The sequence below is a fragment of the Camelina sativa genome, chromosome 11 (genome assembly GCF_030686135.1).
Source record: "Camelina sativa cultivar CO46 ecotype springtype chromosome 11, ASM3068613v1".
NCBI lineage: Eukaryota > Viridiplantae > Streptophyta > Magnoliopsida > Brassicales > Brassicaceae > Camelina > Camelina sativa.
Window position 1 is genome coordinate 43,239,881 of NC_141890.1, and position 23,954 is coordinate 43,263,834.

General features: G+C 38.4%; 1 protein-coding gene, 1 long non-coding RNA gene and 2 pseudogenes across 2 annotated transcripts; all 4 read right to left on the minus strand.

Moving 5' to 3' along the window:
• Nucleotides 1-9,076: 9,076 nt before the first annotated feature.
• LOC104728836 (uncharacterized) lies at nucleotides 9,077-12,329 on the minus strand (annotated as a pseudogene).
• A 617-nt stretch (nucleotides 12,330-12,946) lies between these two features.
• On the minus strand, nucleotides 12,947-15,665 carry LOC147935382 (uncharacterized). Its single transcript, XR_015573104.1, has 3 exons — nucleotides 15,151-15,665; nucleotides 13,471-13,666; nucleotides 12,947-13,326 (listed from the first exon to the last, which is right to left on the minus strand). It is a non-coding gene; the product is annotated as an uncharacterized LOC147935382 (long non-coding RNA).
• A 1,241-nt stretch (nucleotides 15,666-16,906) lies between these two features.
• Nucleotides 16,907-17,725, minus strand: LOC104728838 (uncharacterized; annotated as a pseudogene).
• Nucleotides 17,726-18,134: 409 nt separating this feature from the next.
• On the minus strand, nucleotides 18,135-23,885 carry LOC104728839 (uncharacterized). The gene is made up of 17 exons (XM_087474454.1): nucleotides 23,417-23,885; nucleotides 23,168-23,327; nucleotides 22,771-23,080; nucleotides 22,529-22,669; nucleotides 22,258-22,444; nucleotides 22,041-22,171; nucleotides 21,693-21,908; nucleotides 21,423-21,589; nucleotides 21,085-21,163; nucleotides 20,478-20,972; nucleotides 20,018-20,388; nucleotides 19,781-19,888; nucleotides 19,378-19,593; nucleotides 19,218-19,286; nucleotides 18,909-19,124; nucleotides 18,713-18,802; nucleotides 18,135-18,587 (listed from the first exon to the last, which is right to left on the minus strand). The coding sequence occupies exons 1-17, from the start codon at nucleotides 23,706-23,708 to the stop codon at nucleotides 18,311-18,313; spliced, it is 3,525 nt and encodes a 1,174-aa protein (XP_087330580.1). The 5' UTR covers nucleotides 23,709-23,885; the 3' UTR covers nucleotides 18,135-18,310.
• Between the last annotated feature and the right edge of the window lie 69 nt (nucleotides 23,886-23,954).

The window sequence follows — 23,954 nt, forward strand, 5'->3', positions numbered from 1 at the left end:
TTCCTTGAGTACGAGCACGGTTGGTACTGCTGATCTTCTTCCCTCCCAATCAAGGTACACTTCCGGGTCAAACTTTCCAGCAAACGTTGGTGCCGTGAGCTTGTGTCCTGGTTCCGCTAGACGGTAAGGTTGATCGTCTAGTCGGTCGTCCATATGGCGTTGACATCTCCTTTGGTGAGGTGGGTCCTTGTCTTCCTCGGACGTTCCTCCTGGATCCAGCTCATAGCGTCATTAGCGGTCCGGGATAGGTGGGCCACGAACTGCGGGTTGGTGATGTCCGCCCTCTAAGCATTGGAGTCGATCTCCTAACTGGGTTAGTTGAGTCCGAATTTTTGCTAAAACGGTTCCGATCTCCAGTGGTGGAAGCGGTTCTCCGGGTTGCTTGGCCATGGTGATTGTACAGACGACGGCTGTACGGACGGTGGCTGTATGGACGGCGGCTGTACGGACGGCGGTCAGGTACTGATCAGACGGTGGCCTCCGTATGGGTTGGTTGGAGAAATGGTACCAACGGCGGTCGGTGAATGGTACTGCGGCTGTTGATAAGTCCTCTGGTGTGCGGTTGTGTCGGATGGCGGTGAACGGTCTCGTCGGTCGATCTCTGATGCGTAGCTATCGGACGGTTCCTACACAACAAATGAAACGTGTGGGTTCTCTGTTCGATAAGATCAAAAAAATAGACAAACCTTGGACAGCTAATGATTGGAAAAAGGTAAAGCAAAAGCGCTACAAGACAACCTAAGACCAAACCAAAAACGGACTTCACGCGCTAAGACTCTAGACGCTACACATGGATTTAAGGCCACCAACAACAAAGACCAAGCAAAAAGAACACAACTTTACGGATCTAGACTAACAATATCGAAGAACAACTCAAGAACACTAAGAACTCATCAAGAACAAAACTTTAGACAAAGCGAAACAAAACTCAAACTAGCTATCGCGAACGTAGAGAGAGGAAAGATAAAACCTTGTGTGGAACCTTCGGCTCTGATACCAACTGATATGACCCCGGACCACGGACGTGAACCACGAACGTACGGACGGAACCTAAACCAGCGGAACGGGTCGAATGAACAGCTCGGTGAAGACGCGAATGGAAAGAACGACGGTTGGAATGGCGTACGGATAGGAACAACACCAAGGGACGATAAGAACGGATGGTAAGAGGTTCACGAGGAGATGCTCGACTCGTGAATCTCTCGAACAGATGGACGTAGAAGTGGAGCGATGTAGCAACACACGAGGGATGGCTCTCCTTGTGATACGGCTGAATTAGAAGATTACGAACCCGGTTCGTGAAGCTTCTAGGATTTCATTTCAATCACTGAAAACGAGAGAGAAAAAGAACACTTTGATTTTTATTACTAGTCTACCCTTTACATGATGAGGTCTAGGCCCTTTAAATAGGCTGGCCATTACAAGGGAACCTTAAAACCCTAACACGTGGGTTAAAACAAAACGCAGCGTCAAGAAAATAGTTTTAAAAGACAACGGTCAAAGCGAAAATAAACTAAGGATAGGATGGCCACGTGGCCGAAGTGGTCCTTGGCCATGGCCATGCACTAGGGATCATTTTCTCGGTAAAACCCCCTTAGTAAACCCATTAAGACAAACCCAAGGTGGGAAAAAGAGTACTACTTTCTCTAATGATTTGGAGGTCTTCACCCTTTTTAATGGTGAAGACCGTGAGAAGAGCCTCGGTTGGCTGTCCGTTGGGTCGGTTGGGTCCGTGATCGAGCGTCTCTTGTTCTAGACAAAAGCTTGGACAAAGATGAGGCACTTCTTCCCTGCGGTCCTTGCTGCTTTCTGGCTCCTTGTTGTAGCTTAGGGCATCAAATTTGGTGCTTGGGTCGATGGCCGTCTATTCCGGATGTAGCCGCGTCCTGGATTCCATGTGCGCTTCTATCCTTGTCCGTGTCCGAGTGCTGGCCGTTGTCCCAGGTTCCATCAGATGGTGTCTGGATCGATCCGCCCACAACATCTCTATCTTTGATTATCCTATTCTTGATCCCTCTCAAGACATAAACATCTGAATTTTCAGCTTCATCGAGTCTCAAGATTTAAATTGTATTATTTATTGTAGCAGATGATGTTCATTCTATTATGTGCCTAAGCCTATTCTCTTAGGCTTGGGATTTTATTTACGTTTTCATAAGCTATCTTTTATTGTTCAATAATGTTATTTATTATTAAAATGTTTTGTAGTAATAACAATATAAGAAATTTCCCCTTGGTCTCCTCCTACTTAAAACCAGCTAAAGAAATCTAAGTCCTCCTCAGCTGCATTCTCTAATTTTTCATGGAATATCTTTTCTGCTGCACTTTTATTGATCCCATTGCTGCACTGTTTCCCCCTGTGAGACTAGTCTTCCCCTGAGCATACAATAACCAGAGACTATAGGTGCACACTAAAGTAAGTTTTTTCAAGCATAAAGACAAAGACAAATAATAAGAAAATACCCAAAATTATGTGGTTCACCACCCAAGAGGGATAATTTTGCCACAGACTCAGAAATTCTTCTTTAGTGTACGTATGGTGCAAGGTAGTTGATTATACTACACATGATTTTATGATTGAGTTTTTTTTAACAAATGTGCCACATTCTGAAACCAAAGTTGTGGGTTCTACTACATTCACTTCGTCCTTTTGCGATTTACCACAACATAGAATTGAAAAGACCCATATAACCCTGAAGCTTGGTCGATGGTTTTCCGAAAAAAATAAATAATTTGAATTCTGAATAGGGAAAGCTTTATGTCCTGTCTTTTCAATTGGTTAGACAATTAATTATTTTTTTTTCCTTTACTCCTCGACCTCTTCGTCTCTCCCACTTAATACTCAACCCGAGAGATAGTCATAAAATTTTTCTGCTCACTTCGCTGGAGTTTCTCACAGTCGCCGGTGTTTCTATGTTTAATCCTAATTGCGCGCTGCAGAGCTTGTATGTTTAACCAACTATTCTGCAATTATCACACAATTGCCTATTCGTTTATTGCTGATTCTGTTTTTATCCTATCAGATTGAACTGCAACTTCAACGGTGCCCTCCTCCCCCCACGGAAATGGAAACTAACGGTGACGCGGGTGAGCAGACCACAGATCTTCCAGCAGTCGGCATGACCCCCAATTTTAACCTTATTCCAGAAAAAGTACTATTGGAGACGCAGTCGATTCTGCTGACCCAGTTTTGGTGTAAGTTGTAACGGAACTTTATTATCTATTGCTTTCCGTAGACCACCTTATTAAAGTCGATATCGTTATGTCTACACGAGCCCCCCCCCCCCCCCCCCCCCCCCCCGCAGTTGAGAACAACGCAGATCCTCCACCTGTGGTCCCTTCCCCCAACTTTGTCCTTATTCCCGAAAGTACATTTGTGGAAGCTCTCAAATCTGCTGACCCAATTGTGGGAGATCTCGAATCTGCTGACCCAATTGTGGGGTAAGAGATAAATGGACATATATTCTCTCATTTTGTTGGTGTACAACCATGTTTTTAATTTTGTGTTGTTTTGTCTACACAGAGATCTTGGAGATTCTCATCAACCTACCTCAGACCGTGTTGAGACCAATGATGGACATCTTCCTCTGCGTCTTTCTGCAACGGATCACTATCCTATTAAGGGTCGTATAAACTCATATTCCAAGCCTGAGTATCTGCTCGACATCGTAGAGGCGTTGGATGGGTCCCCTGAGTTAGAGTGGCTGAAACAGTCTTGCTTTTGTCGTCTACTACAATTTCCTGTCCGCAAGAGTTCCCTCTCCGGCAAACTTGTCCACTAGTTTCTTTGTTGATCACTTGTCACCAGAAAAAAACATGAAATGTGGTTCGTTTATGGTGGGCATCCAATCAGGTTCTCTCTCCGGGAGTTTGTAATATTGACTGGTTTAAATTGTGATCCATTCCCTTCGTCTGAGGATGATACATCTTCTTCTGATTCTGCTGCTTCTTCTGATCCTGATTACCTCAACTGTCTTGTTGGTCCGAACAATAGTTACACAATTAGGCAAATTGTGGACATTCTTAAACAAGACAAGATGTTGCCAGTTTCAAAGCGGATGGATGGTGTTCTTAGACTCCGACTGTGTCTTGTTGTAATCGTCGATGGCATTCTAATCTGCAATTCATCTAATGTTAAAGCTACCTGTAAAGTTGTCAATTTGTAAAAGATCTAGAGTCTTTTGTCAAATATCCATGGGGGAGGCTATCTTTCGTAAGGACCTTGGAGAGGGTTTCCATTGGCGAGGTAGTTCAAGGTTCGGCTACATTAGCTGACCAGTTATCACAATCTCACACAGCTACTCACGGATCCACTTTATCGTTTCAACTGCTTTTTCTCGATGCAATCCCACTGCCTGAAAGAATCCTTCCAGATGGAGACGATGCCCAAACATTTACTGACCGTTCCGTGGTTCATTTATCAAAGCTGAAGAGCTTTCATAATTCTAACATTTTGGAGACCGAAATTGATCCTATGGTAAGTGTTAACTGTTTTAACTACTTTTAACATATATACTCATTCACATATTCATCAATTGTGTGTTGTTGCCTTTTTCTAGCTTCACGTAGAGAACATTCTTCACACCGAAGATCTACCAGATCTTCAAAATTGTTCATGGGATGGTCTTGATGACGAGGATCCTTGTGTTGATTTCATTTTAAAAAAGCTGAAAGATGGTCACAAGTTTAGTAAAGCGGAATGGCATGGCGGCCTTTCTTGTTTCTCACTGATTACAACTGGTGTGGCAAAGGGCAATACAGCTATTCCAGCTCCTAAAAAAACCAAATCTAGAGCTCCAACCGTGAAAAAGGCGACCAAAACCAAGTGTAATGCCAACCCACCAGATAGAGGTTCTTCTCCTCCCCACAGAGATTGCTTATCCGGAAGAGAGCTTCTTCAAGAGGTGGATAGGAGGAACGAAGAACACACTTTGAAGATAAAGGAGATGTTAAAAGTTGAAAGAGCACAATGCAAAGCTGAAGTTCTTGAGGAAGACCTTACATCTTTGTCTGCTAAAGGAATCATTCCCAAATCACCTATCGGGATGCATTCAGATCTTTTGGCACAGATGCATAATTCTGCAAATTTGTACCAAAACACAAAGGAAAAAACACCAGTCAACGAGACAACTATCCCGGAAGAGGTATTATGTTCAGTTTAATTAGATAATGTAATTTAATGACTCGTTTTCTCTAAACGTTTAACACTAATTTAACTTGTATTCCAAGGACGTTGTGGACAACATCAACAACTCTCCGTGGACTAGCTACGTGCCACACACCCAAGGAATCTTGAAGACCATAGGTGACCTATACGCGGAAGAACCTCCTTTGGTCCAGAAGGTATTCATATTCCTTTTATTTCACCAACAAGTTTTAATGTCCACCTACTGAAATGAAATTGGCAGGTTAATTCCCCAAGTCACACTACCGACTCAGGGGATGGTACGTCCCACAACAATTCTGGTGATCCATCATTATCTGAAGGGGGTCCAATGGACGATGTTGAAACGGTGGAGCTCCAAAAAATGCCAATGGACGATGTTGATGTTGTTAGCCCCAAAAAAAAAAGGGGTCCAATGTATTGGAGCTCTACAATCCTCCCATCCCTTCCAAAAGAACGAGGACTATGCCAAGAAGATATGGTCAGTCCTCTTCATCTAAAAAAAGACTTCACGACCAGTGGAGGAGCCTCCGTATGAATACTCCCCTTTCCGTATTGTAAAACCTGCAATTCGAAAGAAATTTCTGACCACACTCTCCTCATATCCTCAAAAGTAAGTCAATGGACTAAAGATGTTAAGGTTTATATCTTCTATTCAAATCATATAATCTATAATCTACTTTTGATCTACAGAGAGTATATCGTAGATGGCCACGACGTTAAACGTACTTATTGGGTTGATTCTCCAGTATGTTTTGTCCACAATATGCATCTATTCTTGTTATTTGTTTTCTCTCAATAAGTACAAACCGCTTTTCCCATATTTTTATGTCTGTTTTACTCGCCTTCTATAGCATATGGAAGCAATGCTCAGCTGGCTGTGGAGGACGATGGGCCCTTTTCTACGCGAGACAAGAGTCGCAGTGTTGGATACTTGGTTTACTCACATGATCAGCACTGACTACGACCGCTACAAGAAGAGCAAGAAGAAATCAACATTTCAATGGAACAGCCTCATCAAGAACTACGTCCGTGGGTCTGTCTACAGCCGTCAGTGCAATCTCGATTGGTTCAACAATGTAGACACAATTTACATACCAATGAACTGGGGTAAGCGGCATTGGGTTGCTTTAGCGATCAAATTAAAAGAAGGCGAAATTCAGATTCTTGATCCTCTTATTGTAAACCACGACGAGTCTAAGCTTCCTCGTCTCATGAAACCGCTAGTTGAGTTGTTACCTATAATCATCAAGGACCTAGTCAACCCTGACGTCGCCGATTGTCCTCTACCTAAATCTTTCAAGCTTGATAGATTGGTGGATGTCTACCAAAACGACAGAACCAGAGATTGTGGTCTTCTGACTGTCAAATACATCGAACTCCACGCCCAAGGATTGGGTCTTGATACCCTCACGGAGAAGATGGTGGACGACATTAGAATGACTTACACGGTTGATGTCTACCAAGTGTGCGTTGTTCAGTTATAAAACTGTATGACCTTTACAAATGTTTCATGTGTTTTCTACTATGACCATCTTTTGTTTAAACGTTTTCCTTCAAAGTAGATGTTTCGAGGTTATAACCGACACCTGTGACTCTTATTTTATTATGGACTATATTTCCTTTTCAATTTGCCTTACACAACATATTTTTTTGTCTACTTTCAACTTGTCCCTCGACTTAGTTGAAGTCCACAATGTACTATCACGTTGTCTACAATTAGACTATTTGTCCTCAATACTTGTCCACAAGGGTTTGTATTTGTCCACAAGGGTTAGTTGCAATGTTATGTAGTCTAACATTAATTAGTTCCCACCTTAAAAACATTAAATACGTCTCAACTACAAAACCAAGTTCATGTTAGACTCTTTTAATGACATCAAAAACCCTAAAACCAACCACTTTTTATAGTGCTCTTTAAAATGGATTGTGAATATACTATATGACTCATACAAACTATGTCTACACTTTCAGAAACCAAGAAAAATCTCCTCTACTCACTGCCCGAGCATCTTCAGCTTTACATAATCCATCGTTTAGGTAAATATGGTTTCCAGTACCTAGGACCACTTATGGCTTCGGGAAAAACTGGATTGTCTCTTGTTACTAACTTATATGTCTTAAAAGAGACTTGTCTACTTCCTTTTCAACATGCCCCTTTTCTTGTGGACAAGTCCTCAAAGTACCACCCTTTCTTCACAAGGTGTGTTAAGGCTGGCAACCCTTACGCCTGTTACCTGGAAAGTCTTCGTCTTATAGCTAGAGAAGGTCAGATTGACGAAGCCATCAACCTAATGTTCAATACCACCCCATTTTCTGAAGAAATGCAGTTTGCACTTGGTTTGTTCTTAATCTGTGCTGGCCATTACCATGAGGGTGTCTCCACGATCACCTCATTTAAGGATCGGGTTGGCTCTTACGCCATGGCTGAATATTTTTCAGAATCTGTCTTCGAAAACATTCATCAACTTGGTCCACATAGGATCAAAAGGTATTGCGATACTTGGAGGTTTTATAATGTTCCAAAGTGTGCCGGCGTTGACTACACATGCACCATGGTGGACCGTTGTGAAGCTTGCTTTGTCTGGTGGAGGAGTATTCAATTCATATGTATGTTTTAAGTGTTATCTTTTCTAATTTTCTCATTAAGTTCTGTCTTAAGTCGTGGCAGTGGACTAATATATGAGCCTTGTCCACCTATCTACATAAGTCTACGTCTTGTATTGCATGTACTTGTTTGTTCTCCTTGTTTTAATGGACATATATTTTTCTCCTCAGTGGACTTAACATACAACTTTTGTCTACACTGTAACAACTCAGCTAGTCTAAACAAATCTAGATTAACATCATTACGACCACACTGGATTCTCCAACTATAGTTAAAAGATAACTTTATTTTTTTCCTTTCTCGTTCAAGTCATGTCGCCATCAATCAGGTACGACATTGCTCCTTGCCTTACACAATGTGCAAAAAACTTTACAACCTGTATCAACAGATGCTTTAAAATTCTAAAAATAATGGTCTATTACCTTTTTTTTTTTTTTGGACAAAGTCTATTACCTATTAAAACCACAAAATACAAGAGAACATACAGCATCACTTTCACCAACCTCTCATATTTCTCTTTTCATTTTGGCGGATTGATCAACGACATGGGGCAATACAGTTACAGCCAGCCTTCTTCCTCTTCAGCTGACTCAGTTAAGTCACACGACCGTCAGAATTCAAACTACGGGATACCGAGAAAATGTTGGTGTGGCGGAAATCTTGAACTTACTACCCATCAGGACGGTGTTAATCAGGGTCGTCTTTTCTACAAATGTGCTAGATCTGAGGTATTCTCTCTTCGTTTGTAACTACTAAGTTATAATTCCATTTATTAGATTTTAAATGTCCCTAGATCTGGCATAACAAACACATTTTATGATTCATTTCAATTAAGGATGGTGGTTTACACCTCAACAAGCTGTGGCACGGGGCAATCCTCGAGGAACTCCACGATCTGCACAACAAGTTTTCTGAGCGGGACGACCTTATGAACTACTTCACTCTTGGACCTAATGGAACGAAGGTATACCCTTCTATGCTGGCGGCCCAAATTGAATATCATGGAGAAAAGATTGGGCACCTTAAACAACTTATTCGTGAGATCAGTGATGGCTATGAAGAACTTGCTTCCAACGTCCACAACCTCACACCTAGGAACAATCCGTCTTCTACTCCATTGACCTTTGTCCACAAAGAGTTTATAGGGTTCACCATTGGCTTCCTCTCCTTCCTGCTGATTGCCTTCCTTATTTACATTTTTAAGCACTAATATGTTGTCTATCATCTGCATCCCTCACAATTGTCTATCAGCTGTTTTACATTGTCCACCTATATCTCATTATCCTTTTGTAATGTTATGTACTCTATGTTTCCCCTGGGATACTTTGTCTTCTCATGTCCACAAGGATGTCCACAGTATCAATCCTTGTCTATCATTTCGCATAATCACAACATAGTTAACCATTACAACATAGTTAACATTTTAGCCATGGTTAACGCGACTATTACAACAATAGTATGCAAAAAAACGTTCAACCATAGTAGATCAAATATCTTACAACTGTTAATGTCGTAATAGTAGCAATTCAAGCCAAAATATCATCCTAATGCTGAAGGACATTAAGTATCTTACAAACATAGTGGGCAAAATGAGTTGCAATTGTATCCATGAATTGTAGCAATTGTAGCCAAAAGACTATCCTAATGCTCAAGGACATTAAGTATCTTACAACCATAGTGGACAAAATGATTAATATGTGAATCCATCAGCATCCAAAAAATGTAGTGAAATAGACCTCTTAAGTAACCATTCTTCATTTCTTCAAATTAAAGTCGAGCATGTTTTCCTGTTGTGACCTTGTCCAAAACATCTCCCACATTTTGTTATTCTCTTCTTCTTCTGAAATCCAAAACATTTACATCAAACAAGAAACGCTTATCTTAATGGACTGAACTTTAAAACAGTGGACATAAATGTTATAATAGAATCACTTACGTGATGCACTTCACCCTGTGATGGAATCCTTTTCTTTTTCGGCCTTCTCCCTTGGCGCTTTGTCCTTGGTGGGTTCACAGCTACATCTGTACATTCTTCTGGGATGTTGTGGTCTTTCTCATTAGGACGCGGCATTACAACTCCTTTGTACTTTGCTCTCCATGGTCCAACGAAATAACATAGGGATAAAAGTGTGTAGGGGTCAATGTTTCTTACTCGACCAGCAGCCAAAGCATGACAGCAAGGTACCATAAGTACGTCAAACACCCTGCAAGTGCAAGTTTTTTTCTCAAGGTCAACTGTAAACTCACACCCAATCCCGTCGTTCACTTGGTTAATTCAGCCGGTAGCTCCCAATACCGCACAATTGAGTGACTCCTTCAGATGGTCAATCAACAATTCTTCTATCTCTGGTGTACACCTTGTCCTAGTCTTCCCAGCGAAAGTCCTTCTACACCAAAACCACCTCATTAACATGGCCCTTATGACTTCTACCATTGACATTATCGGATAATCCACAACTTTTTGCATAGCAGCGTTTAATGACTCTGAGATGTTACTACTCATCAAATTGTAACGGTTGCCAGGGAAGTGTGATAGTGTCCAATGTGGTAGTCCAATATTAAGTAGATACTCTGCACACTCTTGTTTTGTTTCCTCTATTTGCCTCCACCAATAACGGAAATCACCAACCGTATATGCTCTTCCTGCTTTTGAGACAAGACCAGCTAGACCGCCACAATTATATATGTGTTTAACATTTCGGAATAGATGGACTGAACACGCTGCATGATGTGCTAGTGGATACACTTTCGCCAGTGCATAATATATGGAGGCATGCCTATCAGATACGAAAACAAGGTCTTCCTCGTCTGGAACAAATTTTGATAGATTCTTCAAAAACCACACCCAACCAGCATCATTTTCCACTTCCACTACCCCAAAGTCCAGTGGATATATTTGGATATTCCCATCCTTCCCACTAGCTGCTACCAAAAAGCCTTTGTACTTACCCTTCATCACTGTACCATCTATCACTATAACCTTCCTCAGAAACTTGTACCCATCAATACATGCACCAAATGCGAAGAAGAGATTTGAACAAAGTGTTACCCTTTTTGTCTAGTGTTGTATGCAAATCTGTTATCGTCCCAGGGTTTGTTGGTTTAACGAGGTGTAGATACGTTGACAGAAATTCGAAGCTTCCTTCTTCAGTTCCTCGTGTAGCATTTACAGCCAATTCCTTAGCTTTCCATGCTTTCATGTAAGATATTGTTACGTTCAACTCTGGCAATACCATTTCTGGTAACTCGTAAGCCCTCGGTCCTTTCTTGCCATTGGCAAATTTGCCTCGCAAAAATCCAGCCAATATCTTCGCCGTTGCTTTCTCTCCATATCTAGACCTTGCGGCAACGTCGCAATTGTGTTCCATTGTAACGGTCCTCACTTCCAAATTCAAGGTGTTTGGATGAGTTACAGCATAAACCCTCCAACCACAATTCTTGTCCATGCACGATGTTATTACTCTGGTTTTGTCCGAAGCAACTATCCGAAAGCAAAAAATCATCTTCATAGCATACAGTGATAGCACCTGGTGCATCTCTGCCTTATTTGCAAAGACTCTACCAACATAGATTGCATCCCCCGCTCTTTTCAAATTCATTTGTCTTTCATGGCTTGGCAAACCTCTCATATTATCATGGCATGGTGGAGCGTCATTCAACAATAGAGGATCTGTTTCATCTATCACATGTCCTCCAAGAAAATCAACCATATTGACATCCGAACGTTCATAACCAGAAGATGATCCCACTGTTACTATTGCATTGTTTATTGGGATGCCGCTTTGGTTTCCCGCTTCCACAACAACATCCTCATTCTCGTCCTCCTCTTCAGTCGTCCTCACCATGTTAGGATCCCAATCCGGAGGATACTCTAAGTTAATTCTTTCAGTCCACTCATCGTAATTATACTCCGGACTGCTATCCCCTACCATAAAATTGTCCATAATTGGTTCTAAAGTGGACAATGGTTCTACAGTAGACAATGGATCAACAACATAACCAGATGTGGGAACTATGTCTACGTTAATCAGATTGTCCCCCATTTCTCTCATTTCGGTCACCGGTACAGCACAAAGGCCATCTTCCCCATTGACCACTTCCTCAGCATGGTCAACAACAATTAAATTGTTGACCACAGGGTCAACCACCATTATATTGTCCCCCGGTTCTATTTCAGTAACCACCCCAACCTCATACAGACCATCTCTGAGATTGTTGTCCATTTCCCCATTGTCCACCAGCTCTTGTGGACAACCCCTGAATATCCTTGTCTACTTTAGAAAACTTACCCAAATTTTCAGAGTTGTCCACTACTTTTGTCATCTTAGCCTTATGACTTGCTTCTATTTGCTCCACATACGCCACCAAAACTTCATCATCAAGCCCATCATCTCCTTCTTCCGCATCCATACCAACGAAGTCGTTTCCAATTTCGTGACTCTTTTCTCTAACAGCCGACCCATTAAAAGTCACATGGAGATATAGTCCACCATAATCGGCCATCAAACCCTTGAACTGATTCCAATCAATTTCTGAGTTTAACGCAACCAGAGGCATTTTCCCTTGATAAATACTTAGGATTCATAATCAAAATGTTCTATCTAATATTTTATTTAAAAAATAAATCAAAATTAAATTAAAAAGCAAAACAAATTAAGGAAACAAATTATGTATACTTTTATTTAAAGAAAATTAAATATTGGTTTGGTTTAGATTTTACAATTAAACGAGTTTGTATATCGGTTTGGGTTTATATATGAGAATTAGGGTTTACATTTTATAATTAAAACGAGATTATATGTCGGTTTTGGTTTAGAAATAAGGTGGTTAGAGTTTAGATTTCATAATTAGAACAAAAATTTATGTCGGTTTGGGTTTACAAATGAGATGGTTAGGGTTCAGATTTTACAATTAGAACGAAATTATATGTCGGTTTGGGTTTACAAATGAGATGGTTAGGGTTTAGATTTTACAATTAGAATGAAATTATATGTCGATTTTGGTTTACAAATGAGATGGTTAGGCTTTAGATTTTACATACAATTAGAACGAAATTATATGTCGGTTTGGGTTTACAAATGAGATGGTTAGGGTTTAGATTTTACAATTAGAATGAAATTATATGTCGGTTTGGGTTTACAAATGAGATGGTTAAGGTTTAGATTTTACAATTAGAACAAAATTATATATCGGTTTGGGTTTAAACCAGCGGTTTAAGTTTCTAATTTTATAATAATGTATACAGATTTTATTTCCTCATTTTGTAAGGGGGTGAATGAAGAGGTTCACCCCTAGGAGTGAACCCAAGTATGTCTCTTTTTCCTTGACTCATAACCCCTGCATCCCCTCTAAAGCAAAAGCTCAGGTTTATGGTAGTCTCCCATAGTCGGACTCTAAACACTTGGCTGATTATCTCTTTCAACTCCACCAATGCCGTCCCGCTGTTATACCCTACACACCTAGCCAATTCTCCCACGCGAGGAACAAACTTCCAAATTCCGCTAGGTGCACAAGTCCAATCACCAACTAAAACACATACACTTTCTTCCATATCCTACAAATTTAACGCCAAGTTATTTGTAGGAAATTTTCAAAAAAATTATCTTTTATAGTACAATAAAATGGACAATAAATGCAGCAAACTGAATACCAGCTCAAAAAAAAAAAAAAAAAAAAAACACAATATATAGTAACCTACCTGCGTCTTCGTGCACCATAAAACTTCAATATCTTCGTCTTCTACGCTTAAACGGTGAGAGACAAATCCTTATCTTTAATTTATGTTTAATTCCTTTTGTTTTATGCTTCATTTTCCTCATGTTTCCTTTTACCCAGCATGCTCTCCTTTTGTCCATATTAAATGCCAATTCAACTTACCAATATAATTAACGCTACTGGGTGCGCCGAACAACCACCATATTTTGCAGCAAGAGATGAAGTACAAGGTAGAAACGTCATTTGATATCCCTCCTTTTGGTACATTGAAAAAGGTTTATGAAATGTGGTAAAATTGAAAACTTCTATATCCAATGTGGTACATTTAACAAAATTCCCATAATGATTCTTGTCGTCCATGTAGAGAATAGTCCATGGTGTTTACAGTTTGTGGTGGATTAACTCGAGTAATGAATCGACTTTTCAATTTTATATAATTTTTAATCATTTAAAACAATATATAAATTTCTTTCTTTTTTACATTCGTAAAATAAATAACATATAATAATTATATTATGTAGATTATATTTTCATATTTTTATAATATAATCCTAATAAAATATATATATAATTTTTCCATATAGACATTAATTAATGTTGCAAACAATGTAATTCAATATGTTTATTTTTATGAATGTACAATCAACTATGTAGACATGTCCAATGCTATGATCCGATATATGGACTAAATTTGAATAAAAATAAAGACTGATAGTGAGAAAAAAAGAGACTAAAGTATGAGAAAAAGAAAAGTGGTGACCAAGTTATTGAGAGGCACTAAAAAAGAACTTGCAAACGAGTTAAGAGTTTGAAGAATTAAAGAAAAATGAGCAAAAATAAAATAAAAAAATAAGCAAAAAAATGTCAAAACACAAACAAGATATTTAATAGTGAAGTTCTTAACTAAAACTATACTGAACATTACTAATATTATATTGGTAATACAGTATATCATAAGGTATATCCGTAAGGGTCTAAATATACTAATAATTATAGTATACCTTAGTGACTAGAGTTTTTTTGTTTTGTTTTTGTCTAAATCAGATTTTTACAAGTTTCTATGAAACAAATAAATTTAATTTAGCGTTCATTGAAAGTTAAATCAAAAGTATCTTATTATTAAATTAAAAATTCTGGAACTTATGCACAACGCATATGGAACAAAATATGAAATTCTACCATGAAGTAAATAGATTAAACAAAATGGTAACATATATAATCAGAAATTCTGTTTTCATGAAATGGTTTATCAATGTACGTATGTTGTGTCTTCTTTACCTACCATGAAGGAGGATGTTTTCCATCGACTCGACTACCTTCTTCAATAATGTTTTTTTTTGGTGTAAACCTTCTTGAATAATTAGGGTGCAAGATAATCAATTATCACAATTTCCTAATTTTCTTTGTCCACGCCACAAAATAAAGAGTAGTCCATGTATTCTTCTCATTTCTTTGTTAAAATTAACACAAAATAGATTAAACATTTGTGACGATTGTATTGCAACCATTCAAAAATCGTCACAAATTCGTAATAATATTTATGTTGTGACTAAATACTTTTTATTGTGACTAAATTTTTCGTCTTAATAAACTTATTTTCATGATTATAATCATAAAAGTTTATAAAATTATACAAAAAAAGTTAAATATGTCTATAACGTACCGAATGATTTCTTGCAATGAAGAACGACTTCGTAAATAGAACTCTCGGAGTCACAGGCCCTTCTCCAGTAATAGTCAGCGGCTACACTTACTCTTGGCGAAGACGTCGTTTCATCAGAATAAACCATGCTCCTAAACAACATCGTTACATGGATCCTCGAATATATACCGATACTTCCGGTTGTTCCAGCGGATTTACATCTCCTTAATCTTCTACACAATGGCATCAAGAAATCAAGATACTTCAACAAAACACATTTCGAAACTCTCCTAAGCTTTCGACAAGACTTAATAGGAAATGACTTGTATAGACCAAATTTAGATACAAATTAAAAATAAAAAATAAAAGAAAACCTGATAGTGAAAAAAAAAACTAAAGTTTGAATCATTACAATCAAAGATGGAATATTTAGTTTTAAAAAAAAAAAATTGAAGATAAATTATTTGGATAATTGGATTGCATGAAAGTTGCATTTGTGTCCATATGAAAAAACAAAAATGACACTAAATAAAAGCAGTTTGAAAGGAGAGATGTGGATAAGATATTAATAAGTTTTTGACATATATTCTCCCATGACAAAATTACCTAATTTATCCGAGTTTTCTTTCGTGAAGCATCATCCACACCAATTCTTCAACGGAACATAGACAAGCAGGATGTGACACCCAATATAGGAAAATGTTTTTAAATTGGGAAAATCCCAAAAAAAAACTCCAAAGTGACACCAGTTCCAAGTTTAAATTTGAAGGTTGTGCACTTCCACTTTTATACCCCAAATTGGTTTAATTTTGTTAGCAGAACAGTTAACAATAATTAATGTCGTTTGTTTCTTTAGCATGTGTACTTGCGCAGGTGCTTTGGTGAAAACTAAGCCCCGAAACAGAAAACTGCACCACCCATACAAAAACACATGAGCAAATTCTTCTAGGCTAAGCACCATTTTTAGGCTAAGCAAATTCTTCTAGGCTAAGCACCATATTTAGGCTGAGCAAAGGAGTAGTCAAATGTGACTCTCAGGTCATGTGGTGAGATATATGACCTGAGGGTAGTCAAATGTGCCTCAATATATAGTCCGACCTCTTAATTCGTAACATTTCCATCGTTTGAATAGTAATGTAGTTTTTAAATATAATGTGACGGTACGTAGATTGTACTCATGTCTTCGTGGTACAGTCTATATAATCAAATCCTTTATACATTATGTGTGGTTTATTTTAATAAACAACATAAATAATGATAATACAAAATCCTATAAAAGCAAATTTGCTTTCAAGTAGGTTAGGGGCAATTACATTGGTAGCTATTTCAGTACGTCGAAAGTAATGTACTTGAAGAGGTGGTAAATAACAATTCAGTAATCTTATTTATTCACAATTTTGATGGTATTATATTATGTATAGTAAATAGATTAAACAAAAAATATTATTTAAGATGATATGATGAATATAATTTTGGTGGTATAATATTATGTATAGTAAATAGATTAAACACAAATAATTTTAAGACTCATATGATATGATGGATGATGATGACTCATGCATGAACCATTTTTCCAAGCATATGTATGTATTCTTAAGTATTTTTTTTCACATTTTTCCAACTTATGTAACGGCATAATTTTTTTGGCAAAACGAAACTCTAAAGTCTAAATTAAAACAAAATCATATGGGGGAAAGCAATGTTAGTGAAGAAATTATAAACCACATGTTAGTAGTTTTCGTCTGTTCTGTAATTTTATTAAACGGGCTTAATTGTTTTATACGTTTGGTCCGTTTAAGTCCATCACAACAACCCTAACTCTCAACATAGCTTCCCTTGCATCTCTTTCTCTCTTGATCCTAGCGAGCTCTCTTGTCCTCCAAACTTCGTACTCTTCAACTTCATTGGTTTCATCATCAGTTTCCACATCTTCCTCCAGTAACATGTTGTTTAGTATCTCTTCATCTTTCCAAAGTTCCTCAACTACTATTTGCTTCGTCTCTATCTTTCTTATCTCAAGTTTTTTCTTTGCTAGTTCCTTAAAAGCTTCTACTTCAGCCTCAAGCCGCTTACGTTCAGCTATTGTATCTCTCGCAGCTTTTCGTACATAAAAAGGCTTGATCATGGCATGAACATGCATCGTCTCTTCTTCTGAATCATCAGTCTCGTATTCGTCTTCATCTTCATCTTGTAGCTCTTCTTCTTCTTGTACATCCTCCTCTTGCTTTCTTTCAAGATTCTCTTCTTTAATTCTTCTTCTTCGTTCTTCATCTTCTTCCTCGTCTCTAGTCTCTTGGTTCCTCAATTCCTCCCCTTCTTGATCTGTAGATATAATCTCAGCTTGTCTAATTCGCCGATGATCAGCTATAACTTGTTCACGGTTTTCAGTTCTTGCCTGAGCTAAACGTCGCAGCCTCGGATCACCCTTCCAATCCAAAACAACAACCTTGTGTATCGCAACATCTTCTTTTTCTTCCTCTGCCCACTCGGGAGCTTTTCCAGGCCAATATCTTTTTACTTTTGTCCGTCCAATCTTACCACGTAGCTTTTCCCTTATAGTGATTATGGTATCACTCACTCCTTCCGTAACTCACATCTTTGCCCTAGAGAGAGAATGAGAGGGACCAGAGGGTTTATAGATTTGACGTGCGAAAGAAACCCTAGAAATTGTGGTGCGACAGAGGAGAAGAAGACGATCTGTACACAGAGATTAGGTTTGAGTTAAAAAGTTTGTTTCCTGTTTTATAGGGATTCATAATTGTGATTCCTATAACGATTCGGTATTTGTATATGGTCAATCTAATTTTTTTCCTTTTTTTTTTCCACACGCCATCAAAAAACAATGATAAAAATAGTTTTTTTTTTGTTTTTAATTGCGACATAGAAACAAAACAGCTTTTAAAAAGGAAAACACACCAAAACCATGATCGTTGTTATCTTCTGCTTTGTGGAGTGTAGTTTGAATCATTGGACTATGAGTGCCTCCCTAACAAATCTGAACCAAATGAACAAGACACTAGAACAATATAATAAAAACCAAAATTTCCTCGAAAAATTACAGTGGCTGGTGTGTTCTTTTCTAATTTTCTATACATTACTTAACAGTAAAGGTTTATTTCATATGGATTTGTTTTCCCTACAGAAGTTACCTAAACAAAATAAGATGGGAGCCCTGTTTTCATCAGTCATCCTCATCAAGCACCATCTTCATTTTCCTCCTACTAAGCGGGCTTTGAGTGAGGGTGGCACCACCAGCTGCAGCCTCATCACCGGAATCTGCTAACTCATCATCCTCCAGTTCATGATCTGATGAAAGATTTGGATCTTCAGATGGGGTAGAAGGAGCATTGTCACTGATGTGAACATCTGTTTCAGATTCTCTATTTTCCAGGGTGATGAAGTCTTGATCATTGTTCTCTTCTTCATCAGTGGTAGGCACATGCGGGCTAGTTTCATTCCTAATTTGAAAAAGTGTGATATTTGTGAGACAGACTCGTGAGACCAAGCTCAGAAGTTCGTTATAATTCTGAGTTAATCTTGTCTATAAACCCGATGCGAAGACAAAATGAGTGGAGAGTTTTACCTTTCTGTGTTGTCTTCAGAACTACCTAAAGTGATCTCATCGCTTGATCTTGTGTGCTGCTTGTTCTTCTGATTTTTTGTGCTCTTCCTCCTGCAGAAGAAGACAACACTCGAGCATATCAATTCGCATCGTTCAAGAAAGCAAGTTTGATATTGAGGGGCGTCATTGGCAGATCTTGTTATTAACATTTAGTTACCTGTTCTTGAAGGCTAGTAATGTTTCATTGTCTGATTCATCTGCTGAAGATTCATCATGGTCATCTTTCAGCTTCATGCCAACTTCAGACTTCTTACCACGAGGAAGACGTAGATCAAGTTGCTTTAATTTACGTGAAACCTGGGCAGTAGTATATTTTTTTTCAGACCCCAATTCATTGGCAATCAAATAACTACATCGGTTTTGGTCCTTGAACCTGCACATAGACAACAATAGGAAAACAAACAGAGTCAATAAAACTGTTGCAAAGAAAGAGATTTATGCAGAGGAGGCAAAATTTGGAACTCACTTCTCGTATAGTTCCTTAATACGTGTTTCTTGTTCTTTGCTAAAGGAACTCGCTCTCTTTCTGGTGTTTCTGTTACAAAAGCAGTAGAGAAGAGTCGTTATAATCCAAAACTAGATCTGTTTTAAGTCTCGAAATTCCATCAACTCTAAGAGATACTCACGAAGGTTGTTGAAATGATGTTGCATCCAGGTGATCTGGATAATCATTTCCATTTGTGCCTTCATTTGCTTGGATAGAGCTATCACCACGCCGAAGCCTTTTCCTTATTTCTAGACCTAGCTGTTTAAGCTTGTTGGTTACTTGTGCAGCAGAGATTCCACCATCAGGATCCAAATTTTCAGCAATTAGCCGGCTGCAATTTTTATCATCTTTGAACCTGCAACAAATAAATTAAGCAGCCAATTAAACCAAACTGTAGCACATGTTGGCTCATATGTAGCAATCTGAGTCCAATGCTCATGAAATCAAAACCATGAATCAATGCTTATAACTAAGATTAGAAGTGCACTTTATAGAGAATGATTTCTGTTCAGCAACTACTCCTCTCGTCAAACAAAACATACCTTTCGTATAGGTCTTTAATTTTTATTTCCATATCACCATCAAGAACAAGTCTTCGCTTTCTTTTAGATGGTCCTGCAGAATCATCTTCCACCATGTGATCTTCTTCACTGCAGCATGAAAAAGTTGCATGCGTTAGCAAATAAAGATAAACAGTATATCCAGCTAACAAGAAACATAAGGCACAAACACTAATATCATAAAGAGTTTCTCTTCTACAAGATGGAACACTTTCTTACTTTTGAAATCCTTGATCATAAGAAATCACGACATCAGCTTCATCATCACCTAGAGCATCTGCTAAGCTTCGGCGAGTCCATCCTTTCTCTGATGGTATATCATTTTCCTCGGTTCCGGCGACCTTTTCTTGATTTCCCATTTGTTTTCTTAGATGGCCAAGCTCATGCAACATATATTCCGCATTTATGTAATGGCATTCTTTGCGAGTCTTTGAGAAGAGAATTTCCACAAAGAGAAGAGGCTGTGACTTCATTTTCTTCAACATATTTCTAACCAGATCTGTCAGGAAGGTAACTATATTTTCATAGTCTTTGCAGGGACAAGATTTCTGCTCATCAAGGATCTTATGGAATGTTATTACCAGTGAAAGCTGCGAAATTAACCCAATAAAGTAGTGAGGAAGATGCAAAAAATTTACTAAGAAATGTAGCAATTTGGGATATAATTTAAAACACTGACCTGATACAACATGGGAGAGAGCTCCAAGTCTTCTGTAATCCTCCGCAGTATGCTTATTATGTGGTGATTCGTCTGTTTTGGGTTGGTTTTGTAAAACTTAAGCAACCAGCATAGGTTTTGAATGATGCTGTTGCTGGCAAAAGCAGAAATAAATGTGGAAACCTTAAAATCAACTTCATCTGTTGCTGTTTGCTCTTCACCGTCAGAAGAATCGTCACTGCCGCAAGACAGATCATCGACCACATGATTTGACTTAGGGCTGTGCGTTTGTTGATTTTCATCAGGTTCAGTCCTTAGGTTTGATGCCCCTGGATTATTGGGAGGCACATTCATTGGTCCATCCTCCGTGGAAACTGTTGAATCAACCACCGGTATGCTTTTTGCGGTGCTAGCTTCATTTGAAGTACCTGGATGATTTTCAGACAGTTCATACACTGTGGCCTCCTTATTTCCCATGGGTTTTTTCTTTCTTGCCTTCCTTGATTTTTTTGAAACCTGGGGGATGAAACAGACATTTGGTTGAAATATTGCGTTTCTTCCCTTAATGCATGTTAATAAAGCTTTATATCTAATCTAATAAGAGTTTCATATCCAAGCAGTTACATACCCTCAAAGTTCCACGCCCTTGAAGGTTTTCCATAAGGCCTACTATTACATGGATGCTTTCCACCAGATCTCCAAGCTCACTGGCAAAAAATAAAAGTAATTACAAGCAAGTTAAATGTACAATAAAGAACATACACGTCCTGCCATTAAAATGAGGTTTTCAGTTAAACATTTAACAAGTCAAACAAGAACATGCGTTCTGTGTGTCACGATTATGTTATATGTACCAAGATTCACAAATTATATGTATCACACTACAAGAATTGACAAATCACTTGTTGCAAAATACTACATGACCGCAAGATTCTGGAAATATAAGTAACAGAAGCAGAGGCCAACCTTTTAGGTTGCTTATGCGTATCAAAACTTCTCACCAGATTCAGGATGAACTGGCACATCCCTTGGTCAGTTTGGTCATAAAACAACTTATAAAGCAAGATGCGGACAGTAAAAGCTTCTCTAGAGTCTTCAGGTTGCAATCTAATTACCAGATCTAACAAGCAAAGCTGCATTGAAAAGCAGGTGAACAATGCACATCATGAGTATTGGCTATTAATTGCTAAACAAAATGCAGAAGCAAGAATAGATTGATGCATGGATATTGCATACCATGGTTTTCATAAGAGAACCTGCTGCAGATAAAAATTTAAATTCTTTAGTTTCCTTCAGACCATCAAATGCACTGCGCCATTTTGAAATGACAAGTAAAAACATTCTGTCGTTAATCGTTGCTGCAATTGGCGCACAAATGTCATTCTTAGAACAGTTTACACCAGCATTCTGATTGGTAGAGAGTTCAGAAGTTTCTTCCGATCTTGTTGCTGGCTGTAAAAGAGACATAGCCAGACAACCATAAAATAACGGAGATTCAGCCTTGTAGTAAGGAAAGAAATTAAATGCATAGCAACTTAAAGATGAGAGGGAGATAAAACCAAAGAACGTAGCTCAATTACTCACGTTAGAAGCCGAGGACTTGTGAAACTGAAAAGAGGTGACGGACTGTGCAACTTGAAAGAAAGTAATGATGTCGCTATTTTGAATGGAGGGGTGCTCCTTTTCAATATCTTCACACACTGACCGCATCAGAACTAAGAGATATGGTACACTGGTATCAGCATCAGGGTGCTTGAAACAAAGTACAAGCAAAATATCACTGTTCTATTGTGAAACATACCATTATATCCTCCTGACATAAACTGATTGATGAAATCATGTAACAACTTCAAAACATTGTCATTTGTCACAGACATTGGTCCATGTTCCCAGACAATCTTTTCTGCAGCTCCACGACCTTGCTGAGGCTTTAGCATTGTGCTCTCCGCAGTAGAAGGTATTCCCTTTAGTACAGCTTTAGTGCCATCCTATAAAAAAAAAAAAAAAATCTCATTTAAATTACCATCTTTTACACAACAAAGACATTTAAGAACCATTGCGAGAAACGATACCATGGCAACCCGAGTGAATGTCCCACCAAATTTTGAATGACGCTGACTCATATTGTTGAGTCTTGCAAGCTTTCGTTTCACTTCCTCCTCCTTCATCAATGTCTTCAAACTATCAACAGAAGCTTTCTTCCCTTGGTCCAACTGCCAAAACAAAACATGATGATCGACATCAGCATCAACACCAACATTACAAAACCATGTTCCAATCTCAGAAATCTTAATGATCTAGTTGAAACACTAACCTTCTCAGGAGCTTTTGCAACGAGCTCCATGTCTTGACCCAAAAGAATATAATGATAAATTTCAAGGAGAAGTAAGTTGTCATGCCTCAACAAACTATCAAAACCTTCAATCGTCTGAGTTATCACAAGAAATATATCAATCACATTCTCACGAGACAAAAGTTCAAGAAACTGATCCCTCAGCGACAAAAAGTAACAAGTCGATTCACCAGCTTTCTGAATCGGAGATATCTCATGAATAGCCAGCAAATTTCTGAATAAAGTAAGCACAAGCTGAACCAATTTCCAATCTTCCTCATTGAACACATCTCTGAAAACCATAAGCATCAAGTTCAGAAAGGGTTCGTACCCACTCAGCAAGTACTTAAACACACAACAACGAGTTATAAAAACTTACAATTCCAAGCTCTCGAGAGGAGCTTCAAGCAAAGACACAATCACTGGAACAATGTTACTAAAAGTAATCGCAGACTTCAAACCCCATAAATACTCTAACTGCTGAGGAATATCATCTGAAGAAGTCTCTATAGGCATCGTAAGAAACACCAACACCTTAACTGAATCCACAACAAATCTCATCAGCAAAAAAATTACAAAACTTTTATTTTAATGTATACCAAAAAAAAAAAAAAAAAAAAAAAGGTACCTGCATTTAAAACTAAGCTATGCTCATCTTGGTAATGCTCAATGATCGGAATCAAATCTTTAGCGACTATATTCCAAGAACAGACTTGTTTGAAAACTTGTCTGCTCTCAGGATCGTCGCGTCTTAGAAATCGAAGTAAATCTTTCAAATTATCAAGACAGTAATCACTTTTAGAGTACCCAATCCTTCTTCTATCTTCGTCTTCCTCGGGTACTCCTAGATCGCTGCAGATTACTGATAACCCTTCCAAATCCATTTTTTTCTTCGTTGAGATTCTCTCCTCCACATCCATCTTCTTCCTCAGATTCGCGAAATTGAAATCAAAACGCTCAATGAAATTAACCGGAGACTGTATCAACAAAATGGCTCAGCTTCTCTCATCAGTGATTAGGGCTCTTTGTGAGCGCGAATAGCTACAGACATTTTCCCGCCATTTCGCAGTCCTCAAAAAGTCAAGTCAAAACAAAACGCAGAGATTTGGCCCAATGATATTAATGGGCTTATAAAGTGGGCCAACTAATACACCGCCGTTTTGAGT